The following is a 12,524-nucleotide window of genomic DNA, read 5'->3' on the forward strand; positions in this document are numbered from 1 at the left end:
CCCTGGGAGAGGCTCTGGCTGGGTGAGCGGGTCAGGCAGGGCAGGTCTCGGGGAATCATTGGAATTGGGAAAACAGTGTTAGCCAGGTCAATGGGGAGTGACAGATTCTCCACCTGTGCAGGGACAGCTAGGGAGGAGGAGAGCTCAGCAAAAGAACAGTGGAGCCTGCCAGCACTGTGTCCTTGAGAGAGTTCCCAACAGTCATTGTCCTCACCCTAAAGTTAGTTTAATTCTTTCCCTATTGATCAAGGCGATTCTCCAACTGTTACCTCTGAGCTGGAGCTTAGAGCTCATGACTTTGTGTGCGTACCATTTAAGGTCAATGTCTCAGTTGCCCAGACACCTTTTTCTCTCTCAGACATAGTTCCTGCCAGCTGTTTTGGGGACTTCATTTCCTGGTACAGGTGCCCCCCGCTGAAGAGCCAGGGGTGGGGCTCAGACTTAGTGCTCCTCCTGGAGGACTTCTGAAGCTGAGATATCCCTCCTGTGTATCAATCGTGGGTGTGGGACCTGCCTAGACTGTGTCTCTGTCCCTCTTACCTGTCTTCACGTGGCTTCTTTATATCCTTCAGTACAGGAATTCTGTGCAGCTAGTCTTCGGGTGGTGCTCAGCGATGGTTCTGTAATGTAGTGGCAATGTTGACGTGTTCATGGAAGGAGGTGAACTCAGAGTTTAGCCACTGTGCCACCCTGACTCTGCCTCGTGCTTCAGGAATTTGAAGCCAACTCTCTGTTCTGTCCAGGTCCCTTCTGCTCTAGGCTCTGACACTCTCCCCTAAACAACCTCAGTTCTGGCTCATACCTTTGTCACTTTGGCAGCCCTCAGCTGTCGCTACCAAATAAAATTATGCCCGATAATGGGAAAACATCTTTCTAATTGGGTATATATGTATTCGTATATAAACATATATATATAACATTGAGGTTAGCATTGCTGTGATGTTCATTATGTTGTCAATATTCTTACTTGTCAGAGTTTTCTATCACGATTTTTCTAAAGCCATATTTTGAGTAGAGCATAAGATTATTGTTATTTTTATTATGAAATATGTCAAATATGCAGGAAATAGAGAGAAAAGAAGATATTTTTATGATAAACACCCATGGGCCTACTATCTAGATTTGGAAAACGTTAGTATTTTCCAGATTTCCGTCAGCTTTCTTTTTAAAGGAATGTCCAACTTGTTCAGTGTTAAAGGAAATGGGGAAAGGAGTTCTCGAAGGAGACCAGAGAGCCTGGTATAGGGGATGGTTACTTTCTCTGTTGTTGTTGTTTTATTCTTTTTTAAAAAATTGTTGACAGTATTACAGATGTCCCCATTTCCTCCCCTCCCCCCAGCCCCTGCCCCATCCCAGGCCTTCACCACACTATTGTCTGTGTCCATGGGCTGCACACATATGCAAATATGTTCTCTGGTTAATCTCTTCCCACCTCCCCCCAGCCCCCAAATCTAGGACAGTTACTTTCTAGTACCTTTATAAAAAAGCTTTTATTTTATGTCTGAGGCCTTGTAGAAAAGTCATCTTACTGCCTTTTTTACTCTAATTATTTTCAGCTTTTCCTATAGACTTGTGAGTGGGACCAAGCCTTTCAAGCACCATGCTTATAACTGATGTCATTTCTTAACAGACAGTCCTGGCTCCCACCACCCCCTCCAGGGTATAACGCCACTCCAAGCACAGGAGCAAGCAGAAGGTAAGGGAAAGATGGCAGCCTTGATTGCTATGTCATTTGAGGGGAGAATGTGTTAGATATTGACAATGAATAACTCTGGATGCTTTGGAATACACTGGAGACAATTTTGTGAACTCTGAGCATGAAAAAGACAGTGCTCGCTGGGAGGGAGGCCAGGGTACAAGTGCCCTGGTCAGAAATCTGACAGGCTGTAAGGGGTAAGTAAGTAGCAGTATCGGTTTGCTAAGGGCTGCTGTAACCAAGTACCACACACTGGGTCACTTAACAAAAATGTACTGTCTCATAGTTCTGGAGGGTAGAAGTCCACAATCAAAGTGTCAGCAGGGTTGGTTCCTTCTCAGGACGAGGAGGGAGAATTTGTTCCATGCTCTCTCCTAGCTTCGGGTGGTTTCCTGGCGATCTTTGTCCCTCCCTAGTTTGTATGGCCATCCGCCTGAGCTCTGCCTTCATTTTCACAGGATGTTCTCCTTGTGTGTGTCAGTGTCCAAAGTTCTCTTTCTTATAAGGACACCAGTCATGTAAGATACGGAGCACATTCTACTCCCAATGACCTAATCCCAACTTCACGAATTACGTCTGCAATGAGCCTATTTCCAAATGAGGTCACATTCTGAAGCACTGTGTTGGGGCTTCAACATATGAATTGGGGGAGGGGAGGCACAACTTAACTCATAAGCACGGCAGAGGAGAGAACAGTCGAGCACCAGGTGGGCCTCCCGTGTTGGCTCCTGGTGCACAGCAGCTTCTAGTCTGTCGTGAGCCCAGATGACTGTATGGGGGCAGGTGTGGCAAGTTCTCTGTAAAATATAAGCGATAGATGAGTATTTTCTATTTTTATTTTGTGTTTGTTGAGAGCAATAGTTAAACTAAATTATAGACCATGTTGGGGACAGCTTGTTCTACAATTTTCCTACAGGAATGCCAGCAACAGTTTAATGTAACAAATACTGAATAAGTGATTACTGTGCACCGGGTGTGGTTCTAGGATCTTGGGATGTATCAGTGAACAAAGCATGGAGTCTACACTGGCCTTCAAAGAAGCAGACACAAGTGTGGACACTCCTATAACCTATGTCCTCACTAACATGTGAAGAAAACAGGTCTCCTGTTTGGTTTGACTTTAGGGTGTCTGAAATTGTTTTCATATTTTCAACCCCTAGAATATTTTTACCAGTATTCCCATGTTTCAATAGGACGTATTTTCCCAAATTTAGCAATTAATGAAGAGATTTACTGAATGATGTACTTGTTTAATATTTGATTGTTTTATTTCTTAAAATTTTCATCTGCTGTGCAGGCTTTCAATGTCTCTTTTATTTCCAAATAATAGAAATATTTGAAAATAAGTGTCTTTATTGAAATTAAGTTGGATCTATAAGGATATAAGCTTTAGTTCAGGAACAGACACAAAGAACTGAAGTGGCTTTTCTCATACCTGTTGTTGTATCTGTATGTGTATGTGTGTATTATATTATTTATAGCTATTATAACATATACATGTTTTGTTTTTTTAATTGACTTTAGAGAGAAAGGAAGAGAGAGAGAGAGAGAAAGAGAGAGAGAGATGCGGAGTAGTCACAAGTTGAAATTATATCCACCTTCTGTTAAAATGCTTTTTTTAAAACCCTGCTCATCAGTAGGTGATATCCAATTATATGAACTGCCAAGAATGGATTATATTTATAGTTTCAAACCTTCTCTCCCCTCTAGCTGTGATTAGAGATTTCTCAATAAGTGATACCTTTTTCATGGAGCTACCTAAGTGGGGAAATTTTTAACTAGGAGTTTTACTGGTTGTTATTGTTTCCCGAATATTGTAAGATCCATCTAACTTTGACATGATAAACAAAAACTAGTACTTAGAAACATATATTACTTATTTCCAAAGTAACCTCTTATTTTTGTCTTCTAGTTGGTATTTCAATATTAATGTTAACGATCATTGTAATAAGCAACTGGTTATGTAACTGTGTGAAAATGTGGAAGGATTATTCATGAGTTGGCATCTCACGTTTGCAATGCCCGTTGAGCTCATGGGTCTCTGCACGGAGCTGACAGCTCTTGGCTGTGTGCCCTGACCATGAATGCATTGCTGGGTGTGATTTACATGGAAGATAAAAATGCTCCTGTTTCTGAGTCCTGGCTCAGACCCATAGCACCAGAACTGGGGAAAAGAGAGGATGATTGGACTAGGTTGATCAGTTAGATATGCGTTCCCTTTATAGAGCACAGATTATTAATATAATGGTTAAGCTGAAAGACTTCTCTGTGAGGATCAGAGCCAATGTCATGCCAAGTTTTTGGAGCAAGAAGAGCGTAATCACAATATAGCAATGCCTTTGATTTCTAAAGTGCTTTTCTTTGGAACAGCTCAAAGTACAGCTTCTGTTTCTCACCTTTAATACCGGTGCATTCCTAGGGTTGAGAAATAGCCTTTTTAGTAAAAGCTGAAAAATAGAAGCAATTATTAAATGATGAAAGAAAGCAAAAGCTTCAAAAAGAGATCTTTGTTCCCAAAGAGCTCAAAGAAATGAAAATAGGTCAAAAACAGATTAAAAATATTATTTTTAAAAATTCTCACCTGAGGATATGTTTTGTTTTTTAATTGACTTTAGAGAGAAAGAAAGGGGGGAGGGAGAGAGCGAGAGAGAGCGAGCGAGAGAGAGAGAGGCATCAGTATGAAAGAGAAACATCAATCAGTTGTCTCCTGTACATGCTATGACCGGGAATCAAACCTGCAACCTTTGGTGTACGGGATGACACTCCAATCCATTGAGCCACTGGGCCAGGGCAAAAATATGATTTTTTAAATTCTAGCTAATACTTCAATGCTAATCTTATTTTCCTTTATCTTTCACTTATATACTGGCTTTCTTCTCCCTTTTCTCTACCATCCCATCTTTGGGAAAGGAATTTTCCATCGATACTGACTCTCTTCATCTCGGCTTTGTTTTTCCCTTTGTGAACCTTCATTTTTTTTCCATCGTATAATTTTTCCAGAGATTTCATTTCTCCCACACACCCCTGTCTGTGAGGCACATTTGAAAAGATCATCGGACTTCCCAGTCATTATAGGAATGAATATTTTTTACTGAATGTTTTAACCCTTGATCTTTGAAACCATGGGCCACCCCACCCCCTTCATTGTTCATGTCTTGACTTATATAGTGTGGGACAATCAAATTTAGTTGTGTTTGGATTGAAATCTAATACAGGCATACTATAAGTAAGCTTCACCCAAAAGGTCTCAAACTTTTATTTATTATTATTATTAACAGAAGAATCTATGATATCATACCTTTATTCATATTTATATGTATACCTATAAGTCTGTGTTTATGTGTATATCTATTTTTATATCCACATCTATATCTATGTGTAATACTAGATATTCAATTAATATAAGGCTGGTGAATTCAGAGCTTAAATGATAAAATTTAATATTCTAAAATAACCTTAAATAATAGCCAAAGAACAAAAGCAATTTCCTAAAATTAGTATAATTTTATGTATGCTATACATTAGTTTTTCAGTGAAAGGGTTAAGAGCTGTGTGATCAAACAAAAGTTTGGAGTTAAGAATTGAATCATGTTGAAAGCCTCTTACCCCCTTTTTGAGAAAACAAGATTAAAGAGAGGAGTTGTAATTCACATTAGCAAGACATAGCATGCACAGTCGGGAACTCGGATGCAACCTCTTCTAGCTGATTTCGAAGGTAGCTCCTTGGGCACCGGGATATACATGTTCTCTGACCTCCTCTTTCTTCTCTTGCTGAGAAGAGCAACAATCAGCATAATGTTTCAAATGAGCAACCTATTTCAACAAAATTATTTTCTCCAAAATCTTCTCGCAAAGGCCATCCAAACCTATTGTTTCTTTTTATTTTAATCAAGACTGAATCAAGATTTCAACTAGTCTTCATTACATGCATCTGTCTCTCTTCCTACCTCTCTGATCAAACCCCTGCTTCACTGTTTTTCTCCCTTTTCCGTGTTCAAATCCCTTTCATCCTAAAAATTAGCAGCCCAATCATACACACACACACACACACACACACACACACACACACCTCACAAAGTTCTCAGAAGCATTGATGATACTTTCCTTCTTCATTTTCTGATTCCAGCCACAGTTAGTTCATGGTAACAGCTCTCCCAGGATCGCTAATGACCTTGCTGATAAATTCTGTTTGAGGGATGGGTCCCTGTGACACGTGACCTTTCAGAAGGCTCCGCTGGCTTTTCACAGCTTTCGAGGTCTGTAGTTTTTTGAGAACCCCCCCCCCCACCACCACCACCACACACACACTCCTGGATTTTCTTTTATTTCTCTAGCCATTCTTTCTCAGGCTCCTTTACTACCTCATCATCCTCTGCGAAGCCATGAAACGTTGATGTTCCTAAAGTCTCCAAGTTTCTCTTCTCCTTCTTCTGAGTCTGTGCCCTGACCTTCCACTGCGTCATCCATGTCCGGGACTCTACTGGTCATTTGTATGCTCCCGACTCCTCCTTTTATGTGCATTCCATGCCCACGCTGAGTTACCTTTGGACAGCCCACTGCCTACCCCACACCTTCCTGTGAATATCCTATGGGTACTGCAAACCCAACATGTTCAGAATGAAATTCCTAGCTCTGCACATTAACCTGGTTCTCTATGTCAGTCAGTGCTACCCTTCAGCCAGGCAGCACCACTGAAAACCTGAAGTTATTTTTTATACCTTTCCAGTCTTAACCACCGATATTGACCCCACCAATAAGTTCTGTGGGTTTACTTCCCAGATGCCTCTTGAATCTATATACCTCCTTCCATTTCCATCATCACAGTGCTCCTGGACCACAGCTGCAGCTACCTAGTCTCCCTTCGACGCTGATACCCACTTCCCTGATCTCTTCTTTACACGGAGTGATATTTATAAAATGTTAATTAGAACATTATCACGTCTCATAACAATTGTGACTTTATTCTTAGAATAAAGATCCAGTCCTTAGCACTGAAGCCAAGTTCCTCAGCGCCCCCCTTGCTCTCCGTCCCAGCCTTGCGGAGCCTCTGCCCGCACAGCTTCCTCTGCCCGGGAAGCGGTCTTCTCCCCACAGGGCGCTGGCGCTCTGTGGCCAGGCTTCGACCTGACTTCGAAACGTCACTTCTGATTTATCTCTGTCCTGTTCTCTCTGCTCCACATTGACTCAGGCATGGGCAACTTCTTTCCCTTGACTTGTCCAAATACCCTTTGCATCAGGTTTTAATAAAGATGTGGGGTGTGGGAGTGGTGGTAACACAGTGTAGATACCCAGATCAGATGATGTGAAATGCTGCATTACAAATTCCTGTTTGTAAGTTCTTCGGCCACACCTGATATTGGTCATTTCTCATCGGCTGGCATTTCTCTATAGGGGTGACCCTGTTGCTAGTTTGCTCAGCAGCCCTTCACTTATTCTTTCTTCCATCTCTCTTTTCCTCTTCTTCTCTTCTTCTCACCTGATCCCCCAATTCCTACGAATTACTTATGTCAGGTAGTTTAGTTCTCTGTATGCTGTGCCAGGCTAGCCTCACAGAATCTTATCTCATAACTAAACTTAAGGGTATGCTCACTCTTCGGGAGACACTCCATGCTGCCTTTAAAAATAAAATTATGTTTTCATGTCACAATAATATACACATCCACACACACTTAAAATGTCAAAATGATCACTGACCTCTTTGTCTCCCTTATGACCTTTATTCGGTCATTGTGGAGTTTGAGGGACATGCTGATCAAGGGAAAAGATGTGACCACCCGGTGGCAGTAGTGTACTGCAGGCTTCATTTGGATGGTGCTTTGACAGGTTGTCATGGGGAGGAAGTCCCAGCATCATGAGACTCTCCAAAGGCAACTGCTCAGGGGCCAGCACTTAGAAGGAGAGAAGAAGGAAAGTCCCGAGGGAGAGCGGATCAGATATGAGGCTTGCATATCCAGTGATGCCCCTCGGCAGCATGGTGGGTAGTTCCTGGGTCAGGGAACTCCGGAGGGTGAGAGCAGCGTGGGGTCTTTCATGGCTCCGAAAGTTGGATAATATGGTGGCCCAAGTAGCTATAACATAGGATCAAATGTGGGATCATGAGAAAAGCATCAATATTTTCTGGGAGCTCTGATGTGCTAATGGAGAACTTCTAACAAGGGATTCAGGAAAAAGTTCTGAAAGAGGTTGGGAGCTGGGAGGAGGACAGAAATCATTCAATGTGATTTGAATTTTAATCATAGTGATATCACCAATCAGTGTAGGAAGAGATGGGAGCGTAATGAGGAGTTCACAACTGGTCTTACAAAACTGAATGTGCACTGATTTGGCAGGTAGAGCCTGGGATACTGGAAGGATATGTCTGTGGAGGGAATTTCCAAGCAGTAAGGAATGGGGAAGATGCTCAGATAAGAGGTTGGCCAGAGATGCGCTTTGGGAATGAGCCCCCAAATTTTAAATGTGGTATTTTCTGAGTGAAGTTACCTATGGAGAAAATATTAAACAGGAAGAGAATGAAAGTTGAAAATTGAGGTGGTAGAGGAGGACCCAGAAACTGAGACCTTAACTAGTGCAGTTGTGTGGCAAAGGTGAGGTGCGACGAGAGGATAAGTACACGCCTTCTACCATCCAGAACCAGCCCATTCTTCAGTCTGGTGTGGTCTTACTTCCTCTACACAGCTTCTCAGCCCAAGGGGTTGTCTTTGTCACCTGAACTCAGAAAGCTTATTGTCTGCAATCCTCACTTGGTGATTCATTGTGCGTGACCTTAAAACATTACTTACTTTTGAGGTTTATTCATAGACTAGACAGCACCATCTTATAGTCCTTTGAATCATCAATACATTTGTCCATAGTAATTTGTTAATAAGTACATATTGATGAATTAATTTTAATGTCCCTTATTAATATTTCAAGACACTTTTCTCAATCCATGATCAGATTTGTCTTTCTGTAGTAAGGGTTTTCTCTTTGCACTGAAGTTATAATGACTGTTTACACATTGCTCTTGTGTTCTTTCTCTCCCCCTGTCTGTCTCTCTCTCTTCCCCCAAACACTTGTTGAGCTCTGACCATGTGCTAGGAAAGCCCTTTGCTAGAATCCAGGTATGTGTAAAACCCAGTCTCTATTTCAAGAAGCTCAAAGTGAATGTGGAGGGGTCACTCGGAGCCAGGAGTGCTGAACATGAAGGCTGTGATGGACTGAGCAGCTCCTTGGGGGTGTGATGGGCACAAAGGTTGGGGCAGCCACAAGGCATGTGGAAGCATGGAGAGCAGGCCATGGAGGGAGTGTGTGAGGTGCAGCAGGGTCCAAAAAGGAGCTACCTGAGGTAAACCTTAACGAATGGATAAGAGTAAGCCAGGTGCAGAGGGGACATGAAGATGGGGCCATTCGAAGCAGAAAGAGAAGGAGCAAAGGTTCTAGCCAGAGAGCAAAGGTTCTGACCAGAAGCTGCCTTCTCTGCATTCATCCTTTATCAGTTGTGCTTAGTGGTAGCAGGAAATCCAGTAATTCCCAATTTGCTGTCAAGTGGGAAAATGTTATATAATATAAGAAATTATGGAGACATACCCTTTTTATAATTTGTGATAAGCTTACGTAGCTTTTCAGAATCATTTCTGTTTTGAGTTAATGCTTTGCTGCTATGTAATTTGAGCTCTGAATGTATGAGAGATTGGGAAATATATGAAATAAAGTACAAATACAATCATTATGGAAAGTTACTAGAAGGTCAGAGCCAGTGAGTTTTCCCCCTTCTTTCATTTCAAGATTTATTAAAAAGCCGAACGCAAAATAATGTGTCACTAATCAACAGTATATGTCTAATTTTCAAGTTCTTAAACCTTTTCTCATCTTTGAGTCCTTCAAGAGTGATAACATTTTCCAGGCTTGAACCAATAGAGTGGATACTAGGTGCCATTCATGGAAACTGTTTCAACGCATCACAATAAAATGTGGAAACAAAATTTCTGGAAAGTTGATGTTGAAGTTGCTTCTGATTTCAGAGCCTACCATTCAATATTGATATTCTGTCTATAGTAAGTTCAATGCTTCTGGCTTTGCATTGAGGTGACTTAGAGATTCAGTGGTTAAATGCCATGTGACGCTCACGGAAGTCAAATTAAGGCATTTGCTTAACAGGCAATATGAATGTTTATGATTTTTATCCATTTTAATGAGTCAGGATTAACAATGACACCATCACCACCAGTAACAACAAAAAAACAATGTTGTTATTTCTGTAATCATTTGCAGAGACCGAACAAAATACATAATATCTAATAAAACTAAACTTGTGAAAACACACCTAGGAAAATTACCATATAGTTAAATGCTTGCTTGTTATGCTCTTTCATAATTTCTCATCTGTATTTGTTTCAAACTCTTCTCCTTCAGTGGTTTTCATTTTCAGTTAGCTGATTGGTAGATTTTGGAAAAAAGAAATCCTGATTGAGAAGTGAGTTGCCATGGCAACCTTGCACTACAGTTATATTTTTCTCTCTGTAACTATAAATGGTAAAATATAACCTTTCTAATTATGCTGCAATGTTTTTAACTCTTTTGGTACCAAACCCTCTGCAAAGTTTGCTGTCATGCTAAATAGAAACGATGTATTTTATTTTTATCTCAACAAAAGAATGTTCTTTACATTAACTAAGATCTTTTTTGCAAAAACTAGGATCCCAATATACTCAGTAAAACGCTTATGTACAGTGATTTTAAAATCTTTTCTGAATGCCTAGAATGCCCATTCAAAACATTCACAATAAATAAAACGCTATCCCGAGTTAAGGTTTATTATTGTTAAAAAGTCTTGTTCAAATAAAACGAGGAGGAAGCAAATTCACAACGTGGAAACAAAGGTCTGAACCTTTAGCAGCCCGCTGCTTTTCCCTCAGTCCTGTGGGGTCCGCATAGACAGTCTCTGACCTCCTAACACTAGTTTTAAGTAACTCCTACATTCAAACAACAACAACAAATTAAAAACATCTTTCCCACTGCCCCTCCTCCCATGGAGCCCCTGCTGCCTCTACGGTTGACAGGGAGCCTTGCAATATGACAAAGGAGGGAGCCTCAGGTTCAGAAGTAGGAGCAAAGAAGAAACTGTGAGAATCAGGGTCCCTTGGCGCAAGCTCTCTGCCCCAAACATCACCCTCCAAGCTACAGCTCCCTCTGCTCCAGCCACGCAAACCAAGCTCTTTCATGAACAACAACAACAAAAAAATTAGAGTGGAACCTTGGTTCTCAAACTTATTTTCTTCCAGAAATCTGTTTGAGACGCGATTTGCTAGAAAACCAAATCACTTTTTCCTATTAGAAATAATATAAATTGAATGAATCCATTCCGGACCCCCAAATTATTTCCTTTTTAAATCTCTCTTGTATGTGTCTAAGTTCTATTGTTCTCACAACTTTCCTTTTCACTTTGCTACTATCACTAACCTTCTTAGGACCCATGGTGACTTACTGTATGTATTTAATCATAATAGTAAGCAGCAACAAAGGGAAAAGAATCACAAAGGAAAAAAAATCACAACAAAAAAGAAAAGAATCACACACAAAAAAAGGAATTATTTTCACAGCACAATTTCCTAAGATGTTAGCAACTAGAGGTGTTACGGTAAACTGTACCGTATTCTCATACGGTATTCTCTCCTTTGTCTGTCACCTGAGCAACACATGTCTCATCACATAGATATCAGCATGAAAAGGTTGTCAGGTGGAGAACCAAAGTTTTGTTCAACAACCAAGATGTTTTTCTGTGAACAGCTTGGTGGAGAACCGAGGTTTGACTGTATTTCACCGTTTAGTGCTATTGCCTGACGGCTACTCTCACCTCAGTTGATAGCGTGAGCATCTGCCAGGCTAAAGGGCTGTCTATGCTCATTCAAATCTTAGTGTCAATAACGTGAATCAGGGTTTTTTTCCTGCTAAGACTGGGCAGAATTGGAGCACACTGAGGGAACGGTGGCTTGGATTTTGTGCAGAGGAAGTGGCGTTGGAGCGAGCAGGCCCTGGGAGGCAGGGAAGCCAGGGTGTGGGATACTGTGGTGACAGGAGCACTGTCACATAGTGACTGTACCTCCGTGAGCCTTGGGGAAGACAGTGGGAATACCAGGTGGGCGTGCAAGGACCAACATCTTACTTAGGACTGTCATACTCTGCAAACGGAAGGCGCTTCTCCCTCTCAGCTCTCTTCTCCCTCTTGTGCAGAACGTCATGTAAGTGGGATCACACAGCATTGAAAGCCAGTTAAATCTGGCTTCTTTGCATGTGAGATCCATCTACGCGGGGGCATGGATTAACAGTTCATTCCTTTTCATTGCTGAGTGGTAGTCCATTATATGGAGATTCAAAGTCCATGTATCTCTTCACCAGTCAAAACACATATCTTTTTTTTTTGAAGATGCTTTAAATGTTCACATACAGGTTTTCATATGAACATATGTATTTCTTTCTCTTGAATAAATGCCCTCAAGTGGGATTGTTAGGTCACATATCTTTTTTTTTTTGAAGATGCTTTAAATGTTCACATACAGGTTTTCATATGAACATATGTATTTCTTTCTCTTGAATAAATGCCCTCAAGTGGGATTGTTAGGTCATCTAGTATGTGTTTAACTTGATGAGAAACTGCCAAACACTTTTTAAAGTGGCTGTACCAGCTTGCATCCCCACAGGCAATGTGAATTCAAATGTTTTCACTTTCTTAGCATCACTTAACAGTGTCAGTTTAAAGAACACATTTTAGCCATTCAAATCAATGTGTAGTCATGGTCTCAATTCACATTTCCCTAGAGATTAATCACGTTGAGCATCTTTTCACATGCTT

At 41.1% G+C, this 12,524-nt stretch overlaps 1 protein-coding gene across 1 annotated transcript in view; it reads left to right on the forward strand.

The window, feature by feature from the left end:
- SCEL (sciellin) overlaps window positions 1-12,524 on the forward strand; it is a 114,158-nt gene that overhangs the window by 40,262 nt on the left and 61,372 nt on the right. Inside the window, exon 9 of the mRNA XM_036249981.1 lies at window positions 1,631-1,696. Within this exon, the coding sequence (XP_036105874.1) occupies window positions 1,631-1,696 (66 nt within the window). The remainder of the gene's footprint in view (window positions 1-1,630; window positions 1,697-12,524) is intronic.

Source organism: Molossus molossus, unplaced genomic scaffold (assembly GCF_014108415.1).
Source record: "Molossus molossus isolate mMolMol1 unplaced genomic scaffold, mMolMol1.p scaffold_m16_p_9, whole genome shotgun sequence".
Classification (NCBI taxonomy): Eukaryota; Metazoa; Chordata; class Mammalia; order Chiroptera; family Molossidae; genus Molossus; species Molossus molossus.